A 21,603-nucleotide genomic window follows, 5' to 3' on the forward strand; every position below is an offset into this window, starting at 1 on the left:
CCATCTATATGTTGTTGGGTTACAAGGAAAGCCTGCCTCTTTCCTTTTACTCTCTCAGACCTTCATAAACAATACCTAATCACTTTCAAACACTCACAGGCATGTGGAATCATAAGCAACAGAACTCCCTCCCAAGGTCATCTGCTCAAAACTCACAGAAAATCCGGAAACCCACAGCCAATCACAGCTGAACCAACTCCTCAATCTTTTGTCTTTCTTTACCTCAGAGAAATAAAAGGTACGTTCACCTCTAAGTGAACAGGGCTACTTTTGCTGCACTGGTCAAGTGAAGGAGGGTGTTTACCCAATTAAGACTGAAATAGATGTTAATCTACAATCCAAAATTACTGTATTTCTGTGAGTTTTCACTGCAGGAGCCAAGTATTTAATGAGTTACTAGATTTCATGCAACTTACACTGACAGACACGTTCTTTGAATCTCATTGCATGCACCGGTACAGGTTGGGGGATGACCTGCTAGAGAGGAGCTCTGCAGAGAGGGACCTGGGCGTCCTGGTGGATGACAGGTTGGCCATGAGCCAGCAGTGTGCCCTCGTGGCCAAAAAGGCCAATGGCATTCTGGGGTGCATTAAGAAGAGCGTGTCCAGCAGGTCGAGGGAGGTGATCCTCCCCCTCTACTCTGCCCTGGTAAGGCCTCATCTGGAGTACTGTGTCCAGTTCTGGGCTCTCCAGTACAAAAAAGACAGGGATCTCTTGGAAAGAGTCCAGCGGAGGGCCACAAAGATGGTGAAGGGCCTGGAGCATCTCCCCTGTGAAGAAAGGCTGAGTGAACTGGGTCTGTTTAGCCTCGAGAAAAGAAGACTGAGAGGGGGCCTGATCCAGGTTTATAAATATCTGAGGTGTGGGGAACAGAGTGGCGAGGCCAGACTCTTTTCAGCAGCATGTGGAGACAGGACAAGGGGAAATGGCCAGAAACTGCAGCATAGGAAGTTCTGCACGAATATGCATAAGAACTTCTTTATGGTGAGGTTGACGGAGCACTGGAACAGGCTGCCCAGGGAGGTTGTGGAGTCACCTTCTCTGGAGATATTCAAGACCCGCCTGGACACCTACCTGTGCAACCTGGTGTAGGTAACCTGCTTTGGCAAGGGGTTGGTCTTGATGATCTCTGGAGGCCCCTTCCAACTCCTATGATTTTGTGATTCTGTGATTTTGCCTGTTCAGCAATTGATGCTCAAGGGATGTATCTCAGCAGTTATGCTCTCTGGGGTTTGAAGTTGGCCTCTTCTCCTGCGTAATAAGATGGAATGGCCCTCAAGTTGTGTCAGGGGAGGTTCAGCTTGGATATTAGGAAAAAATTCTTCTCAGAGAGAGCGGCGAGACCCGGGAACAGGCTGCACAGGGAGGTGGTGATGTCACTGCCCCTGGGTGTGTTCAAAAAACACGACGATATGACACTGAGGGACGTGGTTTAGCAGGCATGGTGGGGATGATTTAATGGTTGGGCTGGATATTTTAGTGGTCTTTTCCAACCTAAACGACTGTATGACCCGGACTGTACGCCGGGCTGGCGGCTGGCGGCTGACAGCTACCCGCTACCCGCCACCGCCAGGCACCGCCCTCAGCCCCGCCCTCCCCATGCACCTGCCACGCGCACGCGCAGCCCCTCGTGACACCTGCCGCGGTGACGTCAGCGCCGCCGATCGGGGTGGGGGCACGGGGAGGGAACGGCTGTCCTGTTCCGCCCCGCCTCCAGCCCGGCCCAGCCCGGCCCAGCCCAGCCCGGCCGCCGCCACCCAGCCATGGCGAGTGCGGCGCCCGTGCGGCCGCGGCAGCCGGAGACGGGCGGGGAGAGAGGCGGCGGGCGGGAGCGGCCGGAGAGCCCGCAGGATGCAGCCCCGGCAGAGGTGTCGGGCGGGGCCGGGGCGGCGGCGACTCTGCTCGGGGAGACTGGTCTGGCGGTGGGCTGCTGCATCGCCGCGGCGCTGAGCTGGGAGCGGCCCCTCCACAGCCTGGGCGGCTTCGTCTGCGCCAACCTGCTCTTCTGGTGAGCGCGCCGGGCGTGGGGGGACGCCCTGCTGGGGGACAGCACGGCCCTCATCCCCGCCCCGGGAGGAGCCTGGGCCGCTCCCGCAGCCCCCGGGTGTCCGAGGGCCCGTCCGCGTCGTGGCGATTGCGGAGCAGGTGCGGCTGAGCGCTGGGCCTCCGCTGCCGTGCGGTTGTGAAGGCTGGTGGTGTGGGGCCGTGCTGCTGCGGGATGCCTCCCCTCAGGGCTGGGTTTGGTGCGTGTGCTTCTCCCCGTCGGCGGCCCAGTCAGCCCTGGTGGAGGGCTGGCAGGGGGAGTGTTGCTGCAGAGCACCAAGTCTACCTTTCCTGCTGAAGTTTTTCTAGTAGGGTGTCGTTTGGTTGACAAAACTCGGGAATTCACAGACGTGGCTTCGTTGTTTGCAGCACGTCTTCTGATTATTTCTGTAGAAAAAAAAAAATCTTGCCTTTCTTTGTGGAATTTCTTCAGAAGTTCTCCCTGCCTTTAGAGAGGTTTATGTGTTAGGACTCCACGTAATGGTACAGCTGAGACCCTGACTGACTCCTGTAAGGACAGGCTGAGGGAGCTGGGGTGATAGCTTGGGGAAGAGACCTTGTCACAGCCTTCCAGTACTTGAAGGGAGCTGATAAACAGGAGGGAGACTGACATGGGCAGATAGTGGCAGTGTAAGGGGGAGCAGTTTAAAAGTAAAAGAAGGAAACTTAGATTAGATGTCGGGGAAGTTTTTCTCTGAGAGAGCGGTGAGGCACTGGCGCACCTTCCCATAGAAGCTGTGGTGCCTCATCCGTAGAGGCACTCAAGACCAGGTAGGATGGAGCTCTGGGCAGCTAGCCTAGTGGCTGGCAGCCCTGCCCATGGCACAGGGTTGGGGCCGAGTGGGCTTTGAGGTCCCTTCCAACTTGCATCCTGATTCTATGAACTTGAACTGTGTTTCCAGTGCCTAGAGCTTCCTCCTTTCCTCTCCAATGAACAAGAGGCAAACAAGCAAATAAGTGGATTAACTGCAAACTCCACCTAGTTCCCCATAACCCTAGTGATGATCCAGGTCTCACAGAGAGAACTTTCTGAAGCGTCACATTGCATGAGAAAATATCTGTGCAGATATTTCCAAAACTGCTTCATTCTTCTTAGATCCTGGAAGCAGCATGTGTGTGATGTGTAATCTAAGTTGACTTTTGTTATCAGTCTTGCTCTTAAGTGCCCTTGGTAAGTCCTTTCACTGGGAAATTTATGTGGTTCAGCTCTCAGAGCTCACCTGACAGCAATTTGGAGGGTTGTAATGCTTTATGTTTCTTTGAAATTGGCTCTGATAAAATCAAGGGCGGTGTTTAACTGGTTTCATTTCTGTACCTCAATGAGTAATAGCTGCTAGACAACCTGTTTGCTCTTCTTTTGTCTACAGTGCATGCAGTGCATAATGTGTCCAGAAACACTCACTGGTCCTACTGCAACTTGTGACTTGTGATTGAAGTTATTTTGTCAGGATTTGTAGCTCACTCTACTTTCTTAGTGTCAAAATGAGTCAGGATGAAACGAAGTCAGTGGAAGGGTTGCTTTTATTTTGGTGATATCGCTGTCCCTCCTTGAAAAGCTCATTCCTCATGCCAGGGAAGCTGAGAGACAAAGTTGGGAGTTACGCAGTAAAATTCTATGCTTTGAGACTGAAGGGCATCAGGAATGATCTCGTCAGCAAACCTCTGAAAGCTGACACTGAAAATTAAACACTGGTTTAAATCTGGTCTCGCATTTCCCTCCCTTGGTGTGTTGGCATCATATACGTGCAGCACAGTGTGCTTGCTGCCTCTGCTTCCCCTCTGGAGCTCCAGTCCAGCTGGTCAGCCTGGTTGCTGTGACTCAGCTCCAGCCAGAACACAGTGCTGGGTATGAGTGGAGCCCAGCTGCCTGCAGAGCCTGTTCTCTCAGCGCTCAGTGCTGACAGCACTCTGGGCTGGCGGAGCACTGCCTGTTAGTGCCTCAGCGCTGCTGTCCTGTGCCTGGAATACCCCCATCCCTCTGCAGAGCTGCTTGTGCTCTCAGGGCATAGGGCCTCAATTCTCAGTGCTCCTCAAGATTGAGAGAAGTGCAGAAGGATGGCTTCTTTTGTTGTATCAGCGGTATTGGTAGTGGAAGGAGGAGGAACAGGTCGTGAAGTTTAATTTCAGTGCTTTGCAACTGTTGGAAGGATAGTGATGGTTCCTTCCTCCCACCCATTTAATTCTGGGGGGATAGTGTCTTTCCTCTGTTACTCTGGGTCTTGGATGTGTGTTTGTCATTCAGAGCCCTTTGTGCACGAACTGTTGCAGTATGAGCTGCTGAGAGTTAGCAGTTTCTGTCTCATCACCAAACCTTGGCTATATTTGATGGTAACCTCCCTGAGAAATCTTTCATCCAGATACTACATATGAAGGTGTTTTTGATATTTACTACTGAAATAACATTCTTGTGGTACAAGAAATTTGCTAATTTAATTTCACCATGTTTTCCAAAGCTCCTTTATTTTTTAATATTGCAAAGAAATCATCATGGACTGTTTAACGAGGCATAACGTCGTTCTTGATAGTGACTGATGGATGTTCTTGGACTGCAAATTACTCTGACATTTTTTTGTTTCCTGGGATTTCTCATGCAAAGATTGCACTGAACTTCAGACTCAGCTTATGCAGCATGCTTTGCTTCTGCTGCAGGTAGCTTATAAACTAAAGTCAAAATGCCACATAAGAAAATAAGGATTTTTTTTTTGCATTTTATACAAATAGCATATATAGAGCAGGCATGCTCTGCTGGTGCCAGAAGTTTAGTGCAGGCATCTGAAGTGTCAGGCTGCCAGCTGATAACTTTCAGTCTCAGGACTGATCTTAGACAAACATTAACAGTCAATCTTAGGTTTTGGTCTAGAATCTTAGCTAAATTATTACCTTCTGTGTGTATTGGGAGGGATGGATAGTGCCGTTTTATTCCCCCAGTGTGTCGTTTTCTTGTTGTGTTTTAAGAGTTACCCAACTTGCTTTGAGACTTGCTATTGAATTGTTCCTTACTTGAAATCTCTGCTTGGTAATGACAGTGTTTACTGTGGAGAGATCTCAACTTTTTAATTCCTTAATTTATTCTTGTGAAGTAGGAAAAGCATTCTGGCTAGGCATTTATTTCAAGTGTTGGCCTGCAAACTGTAAATATTGTCACAGTTACATCTTGATGGATAACTTACCTTTAAAGCAAAGTAGAGTTGATGGATTTGGGAATCTCACTTTAATTCTCTGGTAGATTTTAGGAAGCTCACTGCTTACAAAATACGACTTTCCTCTTGGTCTTGTTTGTATCAGGACGCATTTTTATGCTGGTGATGTTATTCCTAGGAGGCTGATGAGGTGATGGCTGGTGTTGTGCAGGTTGTGTAGTGGTACTGCCTGGGGGCTGGCAGGGCAGAGGTTGTTTGCCCCCACCTGTTTGTGTGGAGCTTTTCTTAATGATGATTTGCTTGGAACTTCTTGTACAAGGAGTGTGGGGCTTTTGCCCATCCAAGCCACTCTGTATTACCAACATGCCACCAAGATCATAGAATAATAGAATGGTTTGGGTTGGAAGGGACCTTTAAGATCAACCAGTTCCAGCCCTCCTGCTATAGGCAGGGACACCTCCCTCTAGACCAGGTTGCTCAAAGCCCCATCCAGCCTGGCCTTGAGTGCTTCCAGGGATGGGGCATCCACAGCCCCTCTGGGCAACCTGTTCCAGTGTCTCACCACCCTCACAGGAAATAATTTCTTCATGATATCTAGTCTAAATCCACCCTCTTCCAGTTTAAAGCCATTTCCTCTCATCCTGTCACTACCTGCCCTTATAAAAAGTCCCTCCCCAGCCTTCCTGTAGGACTCCTTGAGGTACTGGAAGGCTGCCATTAGTAAGAAATTCAGAGACTGTGTATCAATTGTATCGTCTATCTAAATTTGACTTTTATTTTCACTTAAACATCTCTGGATTTTTGATGAGTCCAGATTATGAAAGTACAGGTAGTGATGGTAGACTCCTCGTGCTTTGAATTCAGCTTATACTCTTTCAGAACAGTTTCAGCTGTTTTCAAATCCTTCTCTTGTCGAACGGATGCTTTCCCAAAAGCTTCCCACACTTTCTGAAGTCAAGTTAATGTTCTGATCGCAATGTAGGCTGGGATTGAAATGTAGGGGCTATTTGTTTTCAGTTGGGTGGCTTTAAGCTTATGTTTACTTTTCCAACACGTTATTAAAATTTTAGAAGGCTTCAAAGGTAAAGTGGAATGGAAGGCTAAATCAATTTAATTAAGAAAAAAAGCACCATTATCTCAACAGCTTTTTTGTGACAACTTGCATAGTTTTGGCTGAGAGATTGGTTTACTGGAATAAAAATCGGCATTGTTTAAGAGCCAGGCTGCATTACATAAAAAACCTGGCCACTTGACAGTATTTTTTTCTACCACTCAGCAGAAAACAGGATAAATCAGAAAATAAATCAAGGAGGATAATTGAGGAGCTGAGGGAAAGCGAGCATTACTGAATAATTAAGGACCAAATCCAGGATGAGGACTTTACAGAAGGTGGAAATCCGAAAGCAAGCAGAATTGCAACATGGCTAGGGTTTGTAGTTCCCTCATGACACAAAGGCATTCTGTGTGTAACAGTGGTTGTGTTGAGAGAGAAATGATGTGTGTGTGTGTATATTTGTAGCTCAAGATAACAAGACCTTTAAAATAGCAAGTGTAATCCTGAGAACAATAGAAGTTCTAGGGGATATGCTGGGCTCCATGGGAGATGTTACAGGACTAATGAGAGCATTAGAGAAAAGGAGATTTAGGGCAGTGTGGTGGAGGTAGATTTTTTAACATCAAACTGCTGCTACTGCATGAGAAAATGGGATTAAGAGTTCTTCTGGACTTTCGCAGAGTACAGGTTAATTGAGGTCATCTGGGCATGCTTGTACAAGAATAAAGGAAGCCAGGTTCTTTGATTTTTGTGTTTAATTCAACATACTTTTAACTCATGGAAGCATCTCCTGTTTTCACTAAAGTAATGGTAGCATTTGATGTCATGATAGGCTGAGAAGATGTTTAGGTCACTTAAACATCCTCCTTTTGAATGCTTTTATTTTAAATGCCTATCTGAATGGAATCGGTTATGGTAAATCTGATGTATAAGCCACAAATGTAGTTCTAACTACTGCTTTCCCCCAGGAGGTTTTCCAGAGGGTGGTGACACACTGGAACAGGCTGCCCAAGGAGGCTGTGGATGCCCCATCCCTGGAGGCATTCAAGGCACGGCTGGATGTGGCTCTGGGCAGCCTGGGCTGGTGGTTGATGACCCTGCACATAGCAGGGGGGTTGAAACTAGATGTTAATTGTGGTCCTTTTCAACCCTGGTCATTCTGTGATTCTATGATAAGAGACTGAGAAACTTCGGCTTCTTCAGCCTGCAAAAAATGAAACCTTTGGGGTAATATATCAGCAGTTTTCCAGCCTCTGCAAGAGGCTGTAAAGAAGATGAATCCAAGGTAGCTACTGAACTATTGGGGGAAACTGAGAAACTATGGTCATAAAATGACACAGGAGGGAGATCAGCTGTTGCTTCTACAAGATACCATGTAAATCACCTGTTTGTAAAGTCATAGAAGACTGTAGGTTGGGAAGACAACAGGATGTTAGCTAGTGTGACTTCTTTCTGGAAATAGGTCCAGTTAGGTCAAGTTACTCAGATGATTTCTTAATCAAATATTAGAGTTCATACTCCCCAGTGATCTGCCCTCTGCTTACTATCTCCATTAGCTCTTCCATTTGGCTGCTCTAAATGTCAGCCAGAGGACGTCTCACAGGTGAGACCATTGTTGCCCAGGTGAGAGGTCTGAGGCATTTCTAGCTGCCCTAAAACCAGATGACTGCATCTGAATCTTTGAGTGAAGGCCTTAAATACACAGTATATGATGATGTCATTCTGGACCCTCTCAGTTTTGTCAGGTTTGTATGTGTGTTAGAAATATTCAGTAAACTCTGTTAATTAAAATATGAGGAGGAAAAACACCAAAACAACTAACTCCTAATCATAATTAAAAGTACTGCCGTGCCACTGTGACTTTTTGTTAATCTGGTTGCTATGCCTCTTGTTGGTAATTCCTTCAAGAATTTTGAATGCCTACACCATTAGCATAATATGTGGTTTTCAGATCCCAGCATGTTGGACTAACTTTTCGATAAGCTGGAGGTAGACATATGCCAAAAAACGAGGGAGAACATTATCAGCCACTGACCTCTAAGGGACTTAAGGGCACAGACTTGTCTGACATATGGCTCACAGTTTTTCTAATCTGTATTGCTGGAGCACCTGAGGGCTGACACACAGTGGCTGGGAGTTTGCATGAGATGGCTTTTATTGCAAACAGTTGATCTAAATAAAAAGTACTGAAAGAATGAAAGAAAGATTGACAACAGCATTAAGACACCAGGAATTCTTAACAATTTGAAGTTCTCCAAGTAGGTGAAGGACCTCAGGATCTCATTTGACTACCGTGTTAACTGCTCCATATAGATTGCATTTTATTTTTTTTTCCCCTAAAAATTATGGAGCAGAAAGGTTGTAGTATCAAGAATGTAGAATGAGATGACTTGGAAACATCTTTTAGACAGGATGTTACCTTGCTAATTCTTGTTTGCTAATCCTTGTCCATGTTAGTGCAACCGTTTTTAACAGCAGGTGACAGCTGTGATTGCAGTGAAACTATGAGTATGGCTTAGTTATGACTGTAAAGTAGGTCAAATGCTCTCTGTATTCTTTGGAAGGTAGTAAGCAGCATCTTCTCTTACCTTTAAGAACCAGTAAAATGTGTGTGTATCAGTGTGCACATGTGCACATGCATAAACTCCAGTACTGGTGTATTTCAACCACTGAGGACTGCCCAGGGTTAACTGTTGAGTTAGAACATGCTATTCAATCCTATAAAATGCTAATCAACAGGCACCATGAAGATCATATAGGATAGTCATAGTATTAATTCTGTACAACTTAAAGGTCTGCATTTGTTACAAATGAAGAAATCACATTAAAAATTCATTTTTTTCTACAGTATCACAACTCCCCTTCTCCTTCATTGTCAGCAAGTTTAGAAAAAAGAAGTAGGTTAGACAAAGTCTTCAGTGCAGTTGAACTTCAGCCTTCAACAAAATCAAAGATATTTAAGGATGAAAATTATTATTTGATTTAATGAGAGCTATACATGGGCTGTTACGAAAGAATCTGTAAACATTTTTCTCTAAACATCTTTACTGGTTTTCTTGAGCTGACTGAAATTGTAGAGTAACTGATTTGAGACTTTTTCCCCTGTAGAATATTCTTTGAATTCAAATATTTTTATGGTTCAATTCAGAACATAACTTTGAGAATGAGCTTATCTGTTGGTATCGGAGACCATATCCTGATCTGGTCAAGATGCTTGGGCTTTCTGAGTTTCTGTGAACAGTGTTAAATAAGGAAAGTAGTTTCATGGAGATTTTCTTTGCAATCCAGTTTTCTCCAGCCTTCAAGGAATACAAGAGCAATTTTCCACAACTATGTGTGTTTAGCTTAGTAGAAACTCCTAGAAGGCAACTTTCTTTGTATAAAAACCAAGTGTTCATAGGGTTTTCCTTGGGGTCCTCCAGTGCCCCATACTTGCTACTTCAATTCTTTTCCCCTATGTTCCTACAGAAAAGCTGCCACAACAACTAGTTCTGTGTCCAGTTGTCCTGTTTACAAACCATTTTCATTCTTTATATGATCTTATTTGTTGTTACTCTGGACAGTGGCTGCTTCTTATTTTTGGCTATCCTCAGCTTCCATCATTTATTTGTCTTGAAGTTGATCATTTTTGGTCTTACCTCGTAAAAGATCGTGATATGCTCAAAAATAATTACTCTTATCAGGTCTCTGACGTAAGGTGCTTGAAACAAGCTGTTAAAATACTTTTTTTTTTTTCCATATAATTGAGTATTAACTATTTTATACATCAAATCCTTTCTTTTTCTGCAAGTTATGCCATTTGTCAGTAAAACAGAAGTTCTGATGTGGACACCTGTGGCAGCAGTGCAGGAGATTCACAATGATCTCTTGTGAATCTGGGTCTGTTTGACTCAACTAGGCATGTTGTAAAAACTTCCTGTAATGAAGAACAAAAATCACAAAAGCTCATTCTGAAGACAAGTTGGAGTATTGTGCTATAAATGACATGGCTTTACTTCATCTTCACATTTGAAAGAATCATTTGTATAAGAATCTGCTGTGAAGTTAGGTCCTGTAAGAAACACAAGAAAACATTTAACTTCTGCTGTGTGTGAATAAAAAAAAAAAACCACAATTTATGCTAATAAAACCTAAATTGATTTTAAAAGTAATGTTTCTTATGCAGTAATGAAAATATTCTGTTTTGTATATTTCAGCTGTGCTTAGATAAGTGTGGACAAAAATTTACTAAAAACTCAGTGTATGGTTAAATGAGCCTGTTGGCTTGGAGCTTTTAGTGTTTGCTTCCGGGGAAAGCACTGCAGGAAGAAACTGAATTTGATTCATGTCATATTAGTCAATTTTCTCTCTTTATTTTCAATACTAACAACACCTGTAAGTTTATATATAATTCCAATCAGTTCACAAGAATTCAGTGTTTATTTTTTTCTTAACTTTCCAGGTTTGTTGCGTTGACCCCTTGGAGGTTGTATCATCTGACCTCTCTCATAATACTTGGACTGCTAGTTCTACAGATAATAAAGGATTTGGTGTTATCTAGGATAAAAGGTAAGGCAGTATAGAGATAGAATTCCTTGCTTTAACACTTGTGTTTCGTAGCATATTAGCACATTATTAGATCTACTTTAATATTATGATACTAGGATTATTGCAGAAATATTGGATGTAATCTGTGATGATCTGTTACTATTTTCCATAAAGTTCTTCTATATTTTATAAGCAGGGTGCTACGAGATTTGTTTCAGCTTGAGTATAACCACTATCAGTGAACAGTCGTTCTTCTCTCATCTGCTTGATCTGAAATTACATTGTTTCCCTAAAAGTTCCTGTCTCTTCTGACTGTACACTGGATCACTATTGGAAGGTTTGGGAGACCAAATAGGAATCAGTCAACTTTGGAAATAGGTTGCAAAGTGACCTATTTTTTGCACGGTTGAAATAAGTGAAAGCTTTTTTTTCCCAGTTTCCACTGCAGTTTCCAGTGCATAAAAACTCTTACGTGAATAATACCAAGTTTGAAAGAGACTAATAGTTTATTGGCTGATTGTCTGTTCTTTATGTTGTTTGTTTGTTTTTAATTTATTTTGTCTCATACTTCATTACCATCTTGAAAATTCTTTGGCAAAATTATTGTCATCTCTTGTACTTCATGTTATTAGGAACATCTTTTGAAGTGACATACTGTTTGTTTGTTGATGTTGAATCCCATTATTGGTGTTTGAAAAATCATTAAGGAATGCAGGAAATAAGCATCAGAGATGCACAGTATTCCTCTGCAATATGCTGTCTTTTCATTTTTGACTTCCCCAGCCTATTGTTCCCTGCTAAGTTACAGCAGTTATTCAGAAACTTTTTTTGAAGTATTGTTCGTTGTCCTTGCCTTCTCCAGAATCTTAATTGTTGTTCTGCTACCTGCTTGCTTAGTGGACAACTTAAGAAACTTATCATAATTAGATTTTTAGGTTTAATGTTGTATAAGTTACCTCTAACACACCAGTCAGAAGGTGGCGATTTACGCAAGTTGTCTTTTAGCCGTTACTGCTAACTCATGTTTTCATACTGACCAAATGCAAGATGCACCAGTATTTACCAAGCTGGCAGAGTAGGAATACCATCCTGCCTTCATCTGGCATTCGTTTCAATTTCAATTAGATTATCCAACCGTTCATCATAGAGGTGAAATCAGGAAGGCCTCTGTTTCCCAGCTTTATATTCACAGAATGATTATTTCACACCACTTACATACATTGCCTTCAGTGTTTTTTGTTTATTTCTTTAAACACAAATTTCATGGATAGTTATTGAATGAATAGAAGAGAATAATTTCTTCTTGTAGTGATTTGAAAATAATTGTCACTCCAAACAGCAAAAGAAATTCTTCCCAGGATAACAATTCCAGCTAGCCACTAGATGGCAAGATTAGTACAGGATCATAAGGAATGTAGAAAGTGATTGTCAGTTTATAGTTGTAAAGCAAGAGTCATGTTGATTATCTCCTACTTCTGTGTGAAAATATAGCTGGAAACTATTCATTAATATTTAAACAGGTATGTTAAGTTACGGAAAAATATAAGTTTTCTGACAACTGTCACTCTGGTTTTAATTGTTATGAAGACTTCCTTAGTCATTTCATCTCAAATTTGCACATTTCTACAAATAAAGAAAAAAACTATATGTGCTTTGTTTTAGTGCACTGTGATTCATCTTATGTTCTCATTGTTGCAGGTGCACAGCTTTGGAGGAGCATCACTGACAAGTAGGTACATTATTTTTAATATGCTGTTTATTTGATATCATCTTTTCTTATAGTTAATCTTTTAATCTTGAATTTTAAGAGTGTGATTAAAATAGAAACTGAATTATGTTAGTATCTTTTCTAAGTTTGTTGTTGTTTGTTCCAGTTTTAATAACTCTCCAAATTATTTTTTCTGATTTTAATTATATTAAAGAATACATCAGTGTGTCAAGTACTTCTAGAAATGCTTTTTCTCAACAGGATTATCATGTTCTGTGTTTTCTGGGAATCAGTGTTTCCTTTGTATCTAGTTGTTAGGGAAAAGTGCAGTGCTGGTTAAGGAGGTCGCTTTCTTTTAGAACATCATTATGTAAGGGCCCTCTAGAAGTAGGTAAGTTTGCTTGATTTCCTTTATCTATGTAATAAACAGTACAAGTAATTGATTTAAAATTTCATTTCACTTAAATATTAGTTGATATCCACAGGAATAATTGTGAAATCTGTTGGTTTACCGTTGCACTGACTCAGCTCACAGACACATGTTTGTATAATGTTGTTTGGGTGGTGTATGTAATTGACTTCATTTGTTCAGGATTTAAACAATATTCCTGAATGTACAGACTACTTCCAAAGTAAAAGTTTGCGTATTTAAGGTATTTTTTCTGAATGGACCACCAGTAGTTATTGTACATCCAGCATCATTTGAAAGCAACTGTTGCATTACAAATATACATTAGTCCACCATTGTATTAAGCTCTGACTCTTAGGAAATAGCAATTTCCTAATTAATTTTCTCTCTCTCACTGTAGCCTATGCTGCTAGTTAATATAATGTAAGTGTTGTATGTCTCTGTGCAAGGTAATTTGCAGCAAGAGGAACACAAGACTAGTCTGAAAGTACGTCATCTAGCCCAGTATCTGCTCTCTAGGAGCAGGAGAAACCTGGCCAGCCACATACTGTGTAAGAGCAGGACATGCTTCTAAGATGATTCTTGTGTTGTACTTTCCCAGCCTCCAGCACTTCTCAGCTAAAAGACTTTGAAGTACCACATAACTTGTGCTTTCCCTTCCCCCCCAAGCTGTGCTGGGTGACCTTTTCTTCCATGAATTTGTCTTTTTGCTTCTGGTATCACAAGCTTCTGGTATTCACAGCATCATCTAGTGTGGAGGCCCATGGCTGAATTCCGTGGTTTGTAAGGAATACAGCCTTGTGCTTGTTTACTACTACATAATTACAGCATCTTAATCCCATTCTACCTTTTCTTTTTTGGTTGGAAGAATTAGTAAACAATCACACTTTGTTAATACTCTGCAGCAATCTGCATCTTCATCAACTTTAATCCTGTCCGGCTAAGTCCACAAATTTAATTATTTTGAGAACAGAAGCTCTCTGTAGCTTTGGTGTCTTCATTGTGCCTTTTGTGACTTCCATTTCTGTCATGCTGATGATATGGGGACAGAGTTTGAAGTTGTTTAGCTTGAAGACCTTGGACTATGCATTAGAATAAAAATGCCCTCATAATAAATCTTAATGTTTGATTGGCTTTTTTAACCTCTACTTAGCACTGAATTGATGTTTACATGGACATATAACAACGGGCACTTTCATGTCTGTGTGGTATTTAAGGTTCCTTTTTCAGGATGAGTCTCTTTGCATTTACCTCTATTTCATGAGAATACTTCTACGTTTACTTCTGTTTTCCTGGGCAGCCTGGTCTAGTATTAAATGTGGAGGTTGGTGGCCCTGCCTGTGGCAGGGAAGTTGGACATTCATGATTCTTGAGGTCCCTTCCAGCCCTGGCCATTCTGAGATTCACGTCTTTTGGCAAGTACATCATTGAAGTTCTGCAATTCTTTGCAGTTGATCTTCCTCTTTACTAGAAACATTTAGCATAGTAAGGAGACTCATCATACTGCTTACCTCTTCCCCCAGAATTTTATCCAAACAGTTCAAAACTGTATTTTAGTTTTATGTAGGTTGCTCTGAAAGTAATGCCTGCCATTTATTGCCATGGAAAGTACAAATGTAAAAAGAGCACAACGCTATTTGATAGAGCAAATTCTCAGCTACAATATACTGTTTTTCAGCATAGTTACCACCCTTATCTATGCATTTTCACTAGTTATCTAGTGAACTCTTCATTTCCTGGTATGACAGTTGTGCATGGCTGTCCAGAATATGGCTTGTCTTTCAAGTCATTGTTGCCACTGCAGAAACATACCAGTCACCACCTCACTGTGCTTGCTTCCACTTCTTGGTCTCCATAAACATTCAGTGAGTGTCAGTGAATTGTCAACAGGTGCTTTTTTTTTTTTTTTTTTTTTTGGATGGAGGAATTCAGTGATGTACCTTTGCTTCACATGCGCTTTCATGTCAGGTGTTTTGTCCAACTGCCCCTCTGCTGCCATCTGTCACACAGCAACAAAACCTAATGGAATTTTGGTGGGAATGTTCAGCCTCTACTGCCATACCGCCAACATCTGCCTCTAACCTTGTGAGCCAACGTCATAAAATAGAAGGATTTACTTTCGAAACAGCCCTTGTAAGCTAACATGAAAAGTTTTTCATGTCCAAGCCCAAGGAAAACAAAGAGCAGTGAAGCCCCAGGCCCCAGCAGTTAAGAACAGTTCTTCCTCTTTCAACCCTGTCAACAGTCATTCAGGAAAAAAAAAAAAAAAACAAAACAAAACAAAAAAACTCAGACACCCACACTGCAAACAAATGCAGTCTTTATGTGAGCACATAACTGAAAGTTAGGATGCAACAGTTGAAATTTCACTTCTGATAATAACCTCTCAAAGCCACCTTAACACCAGAGGACTGTGAAGTGTCTAAAGAAGCATCTATTTTTAGAGAAGTTATGACAGAGTGATGCAAAATGTCAGTAAAGACAAATCTGTTCTGTGCAAATGGTCAGAAAATTTAGTGAAGGACATGTATGTGTGTTCTACTGTGCACTGGGGGACAACAAGCAGAATTTCTTAATCACATCACAAACCTTCTGTACTTTCAAAGAGTCAACAATACTGCAGATGAACGCTGATATTCATGAAAATTCACCTAGATTTCCTCTAGGGCTTTCAGCATGGTCTCATAAAATGTTCTTACCAAGACTAAGAAGTCATGCAGCGAGAGAGGAAGGCTTTGCAAGCACGAGGGCTGCTCTGAAAGTAATGCCTCCTTTATAAGGCATTGCTTTTAAAACTTAGTCCCAATTTTTGGATACAGTTTTTGTTTATGTAAGTTTTACAGTAGAAGCTCTGAAATTTTCACAGTCCTAAACGTGCTGCTTTTTGTAACACAGTGTAATATGATTTTATTTAATTCCTTTTTACCTTTCATTAATTCCTTTTTTTTTTTTTTTTTTTTTTACCTTTACATTCCTGATTTTTTTCTCTTGACATGATTCTGTGTGATACTCAGTACCATTACAGTGTGATCTCAGGTGCCACTGTGTGCTAAAGCTGGTGTTTTTTGAGTAGTTACCATGTTCTCTGTTTCTGAGTGCAGTCGTGTGTTCTTACAACGAAAAAGAGTGCTTGGTGTTACGCAATTCTGTTTTTAAAAGCTAGTGTCTCATTGTGATGTTTCATAAATGGTGGCACAGCTTTATGAGGATTTTAGGAGTAAAATGGCATGCTTTAAGCCTTTATGTTTGCAGTTAACCATTGCGATCATTTGAAATTGGATGATTAATTATCTTCGTTCTGATTCTTGCATTTTTTTTCAACATTCGTCTACATTGCGTATCCCTTCTGCTGCAGGTACACTCTAAGCACTGAACTAAGCATTAAGAGTCCTTCAGCAAAGTTACTGTTGATTTGCTGCATTTGCTTTCAGTTCTGCTTTATCTTTATTGAGCGCTGCTGACTAAGTAGAGCGACATGGCCTTGCTTCTTTTTCATTGCCCTGCTTCCAATGGGAATGCTAGCAGTTTCCCAATTAAAACGTGTCTGTGTAAGGAGATTTGGGGCTTTTGTTTATTAATAGAGTCTTTTAATTCCATATGGAGTTAAAAATTTTCAAACCAAGTAAGGATGAGATCTCATTCTGAACTTTTCTCAGTGCATTCTGTATCTGAACCTACTTCCAGTTGTCTAGGAGGGTTCTCCTGGCTCTGATTTCAGATGAGAAGATGCTTTCTTCCGTGAGTCCTTGCCTGTCAGATGGACTTGCACATTCCCATGTGCTCCAAAGGGGAGGGAAAAATAAGAATACACAGCATCCTGAACAGCATCCATTGCTGTTCCGTTTTGTCAGACCAGTCAAGATTTAGACTTCTGTAAGGAAACAAAGGAACGCTGCAAGCAAAAAGGCACTTCTTGGTTGGTGCTTCTAACTAGTAACTGAAGCAGTTTAGTGCTCAGTGCTGAAAAACATGAGCTTATCGTGAGACTCTGCTCGGTAGTTAGCCATCCTGGATTTTTCTTAAACAGTATCCTTGCTGACAGAAGCATACAGACACGTGGAGGCTCTTGTCCAGAACTTTTCTGTCGTTTGCCACCTCCTGCAGTCCTTCATTCAGAGACTTCTTTCCTAAGAGTTTACTGTAGTGATAGATGTGACCTCCCAAACTGTCAAAGTTGCTATTCACTTGCAGGTGAACAAATGTCATTACTTGATAGGCAACTGTATCCATTTCTGGGCCAGCAGATGCTACATCCCTTCTTTGGTAGAGCAACTTCAAATTCAGACTGTACCTTTCGAAGACCTGGGTTCATCTGTTGACGTGCATAGATTTCACACCTGTGTTTGCCCAGTTTGTAGAAGTTTGTCTATATTATAAGGGTTAGAACACTCTGTGAAGGTCTATTTTCTACACTGGCAGTATTCAGAGAATGCAACAGTGTTTTGTTCTTGCTTATTGGTTTGTTTTCCAAGAATAAGAAAAAAATTTTGATTCTAATTGTAACATCAGTAATGTGCAGGTGCATAATTCTTCCTAATATGTCACAGACAGTGATGGAAAACACTCATCATGTTATTGCTGCAGAAAAATGAGAATTTCCTCCTTTCATCTAATTAGCACACTGAGAATGTGCTTCATTTATTATGTCTGAGGCATTACATACCTCTGATTATCATATGCCCTGCCTGCTGCATTGGTTTAAGACAGTCTGAGATTAATTCAGTAAAGGTTTTTGTATCTAGTCTACCTAGTTTTCTATGATCAATTGAGAAGAGTAGAAATACTTTGTGCGACACATAACAAGATTTGTCTTATCCTAAATGAGATACCTAACCAGCTTACAGGCACGTTATGCCTTAATGGTAACTTTTGTTTCCCTTGAATATGCTGTACACCTAGGTGAGATGACAAGGAGCATAAGGTTTTGTGTCACTATTTCCTGTTGTTCTAAAGGCTTGTTGATCTTAAGGATGTCATGGACTGATGCTGACATTCAGAACGATGCATTGCTGCATCTCTCTTGCAGTAATGTGCTGGAATGCCATACAGAGACATAAAAGCTGTAGGGGCTGACAAGCAAGCCCTGGGACTGGATTTACTTCTGACTCTATGTATGCAGACAGTTTCTCTGAAATGATTATCCAGCACAGTATGATTGTGTCTTCAGATCACTCTTGAGATCTTGAGGATATACTTAATCGTATATCAAGTTGAGTGTTCTTTCCTTTAGGGTGTTTGTGAAAGATCCATCTGAAGATTAGAATTAGGATCTGAAGATTGGGAAATAAGAGATTTCCATTAGGAAATCTAAATAGAATCAAGGTTGTTACAGAAATGCTTTTGTTTTATGCGTGTTAATTAATCTCCTTGATGCTGAAGGTAATAACAAAGCTAAAGTAAGCCAAGGCCAGTCATCTCTGTGGCAGTACTGAAACTGGACTAAGAGTATCAGTTTCTATTGCTAAAACCTTGTTCTTGGTTTGATCATCTGGACTGAATCTGTTCTTCACATGGCAGTACTCAACTGCATTAAGTCTGTTAATAGATTTAAAAAACAAACAAACAAAACCAAACAAACCAAACAAAAACAGACCCACAACTTAAGGACACAGGCTATTGTCTAAGAAATAAAAATAGGCTTCAGAATGCAAATATTGCCTTCTTTGTTTTAGTGTATTCTGAAGGCATCAGGTGTAATCATAGGCTTCCACTCCTAATATTTTATGAAGCATTCTGTTCTCTTAGCTCATATGTTCGTAACAGTTTATGTTGAAAAGTATGCATAGCTGAATGAAAGCTAGTCATTATACCTCAAATAGTTCTGCTTACAAGTATGACTTCCCCAAATTTTCTTCATGTGAGAAGTGATTTGCACCCTACAGAGGATGGATATATACCTGTGGAACTACAGTCTTAGCAAATGAAAATAGAGTTTTATTTGCAGTTCAAACATAGATTTATACATATATTTATACAGTCTGCATTTGGTAAACTACAAAATCAGCTTTCTGCTAACATTTTGTGTGTTAAGTTTTCCTACAGGAACAAAAAGTAATACAGATTTAATAGGAAGGTTATAACTTTGGCAAAATAAACTCTTGAAGTCGTTTTCCTACACGGGTCCCTGTTTTTTAGCTGGTTGGCTCTTCTTTTAAGGGGAGGGAAAACGTAGGAGATGTTGCAACCTTTGCAAATGTTCTCTATCTCTTTGGCAGTAGTTAGGTTATTTGGCTGAATTTGTTTCTTTGGTTAGTTTTTGTGTGTGTTTGCCAGAAGTAATGCTTGCATCCAACTGATCTCACAGAGAAAGTAACTTGAAAACTTTTGAAGTCAGATCCGCATCCTGTGGTTCTGTAGTGCTTTGTCTGCAATGTGATTCTACCTTAGCCACAACAGACATTTTTCTCTCTCTCATCTCCAGGAGCAAAACACACTTTTCATTATGCATGGGAGTGCATGGAAGAAATAAGAATAAAAATGCTGGGATTACGTGGCCTCTTTACTACCACCAAACAAACGTGGCATACTTCCTTAAGTAAGCCTAACTTGCCTTCTGTCTCTACCAGCTAAAAAATAAAGCTGATGCGTTCTTGTGGTGGCAAGAAGGGAGTAACTTCTGAGGAAGTACTGGCTGAAACAAGGAACCAGGGGAATTTTACTGGAGTTTCTTTAACTTTTTTTTTTTCACTAAGATATATTCCATCACCCCAATTTGATATTTACTGATTTGTGAGTTAGGCTTTCAGAAACTGATGGTTCATGTTGCTTTTCTCACAGCATCCATATATTTCCTATCATGATGCCCCAAACCAAGGCCTTGTCATTGTCCATTATAAGAGATCAATTATGCTGTGTCTTGCAAATACATTCCAGGCATAGATTTATTTTCTCTAAAACTATTGCAAAGAGCTCAAGTACCTTAGATTCTGTTGTGAACGTTCTCCTTTCTCTCTTTACTGCTTGTTTTGTATTCCTGTTTTTGCATTCATCCATTTGTCTTAAGCAAATATCATACTTCCTTGATGAGTTTGACTTGTTGATTGGTTTCCTGCCATATTCCAATCCAAGCACCTCTTTGAACCCTCATTCTGTCCTCTATAGTTTCTGCCACTCTTCCCAGGATATTTCCTCTCAGACATCTGAAGGATTAGCACAGATATTGCATGAAAATACTAAGGACACGCCAGTCTCGTATAACAGGACATTTCTGACACCTGCCCTTTGGTGTGGCTTTTCAAGAGAATGTGTCACCTTGTGGGAATTGCATGTGGGCAACACAACTCTTGGATAAATGCTTTACTCCTTTCTTTCCTGTCCTTTCCTCTGATAATATTTCTGAACCTATTGCCTAGTTGTAGTCAAAATTATCAAGGGTTATCTAGAGACTATTGCAAGCTATTTAGAGGGCTCTGACAGATTTACATGTTTGCATATAGTTTGGTTTTGCAGGACTGAGATACAAGGGAGGAGATTACCTTTGCTTACTTCTGATTTTTTTTTCCTGTTCTTCTGAAAGCAAAAGCGTTTTTGGACAGATCTTTAAATAAAATATAAAGATGCAGAGGAATAGTTTGCATAGTCTGGTTTAACAGTTGTTTCTTGGTCTCACTGTTAACAGGAAATTTCAATAATTGTTTCTAAGCTTGTTGAAACATTCTTTTTTATATCTTCTCATGGATAAACAAATGTTATTTTCTGAATAAATCAGAAGGGGAAATAGTGTGGAACAGGAGATTTCACATGGAGGCTTCCAAAATTCCTTATACCTATCATTTTGTCAGTTTGCCTTGTGTTGAAAAATAGATCATCTGAGCCCCAGCACCATAAGACAGGTATGTGTTCTTACTATGCTTAAATAAACTAGATTTTAAATACTTTTATTCAAGTGAAGTCACTGCATCAGCGATTGAATGTGTGAAATGAGTACCTAACATAAATACAGTCTTTGCAAACTGCAGGGTATGCTACATCCTGTGCAGATGTGACTCAGTAATTAATTTCCTTTGTTACTCATTGATAGAAATGAACTACTGCACTCAGTTGAAAAAATGCTAGCTTTGTAATGATGAGAGAATGGAAATACAGCCTTTGTTCATCACTTTACATAAGCCTAAGTCAGCCTTTCTTCAGCAATTTATAACGTACAGTAAAGCCAGCTCTACTTCATATTTAATTTTTTGAGTAAGTGTGGTGCTACAGTCACCTTTCAATTATTTGTAAGAATGTTTATGGATCTACTGTGCCAAAAAAGCAGTTCTGTTAAAGGTGTCTATGAGTGCAGCCAGGAGGATTTGTACGTTGTGAACAACCGAAGAACTGCTAATTCTGAGCTGACCCCATTCTGAGATTGCTGTTTCATTCTCGCTGGCACGTCCCGTAATACCCGTATTATCACCAGTGAGGAAAAAATGCAACCTCCCAAGTTGTTTTGGTTTTTGTATTTTTTACATCAGCTTACTTCCAGAATTAAGAAAACAGAACAGCTTCTAGAAATGGATGAGTTAAAAGATCAGCAATAAAGTGAACACAGTCAATGACATGGAAGAGTTAGGTGAGGAAATGAACCAGAGATTCAGACAGATAAAACTGTTAGAATGGTTAGTTACTGTGGAGCTCTCCTGTGCCACTTGTCCCTTTCTCCACTTGCACTAGCTCAAAAGCAGATGCCTACATCTACTCTTCTGTCTTAGGCAAGAGCAAGTACGGCAATCCTGCAGTTGCA

At 40.9% G+C, this 21,603-nt stretch overlaps 1 protein-coding gene across 1 annotated transcript in view; it reads left to right on the forward strand.

Annotated features, from left to right (window-relative positions):
* Window positions 1-1,676: 1,676 nt before the first annotated feature.
* The window catches only part of RETREG1 (reticulophagy regulator 1), a 62,657-nt gene continuing 42,730 nt past the window's right edge, over window positions 1,677-21,603 (forward strand). Inside the window, exons 1-3 of the mRNA XM_085220428.1 lie at window positions 1,677-2,008; window positions 10,679-10,785; window positions 12,463-12,493. Of these exons, the coding sequence (XP_085076554.1) occupies window positions 1,764-2,008; window positions 10,679-10,785; window positions 12,463-12,493 (383 nt within the window). The 5' untranslated portion in view covers window positions 1,677-1,763. The remainder of the gene's footprint in view (window positions 2,009-10,678; window positions 10,786-12,462; window positions 12,494-21,603) is intronic.

The sequence above is a fragment of the Meleagris gallopavo genome, chromosome 3 (assembly GCF_905368555.1).
Source record: "Meleagris gallopavo chromosome 3, MGAL_WU_HG_1.1, whole genome shotgun sequence".
In the NCBI taxonomy this organism is placed as follows: Eukaryota; Metazoa; Chordata; class Aves; order Galliformes; family Phasianidae; genus Meleagris; species Meleagris gallopavo.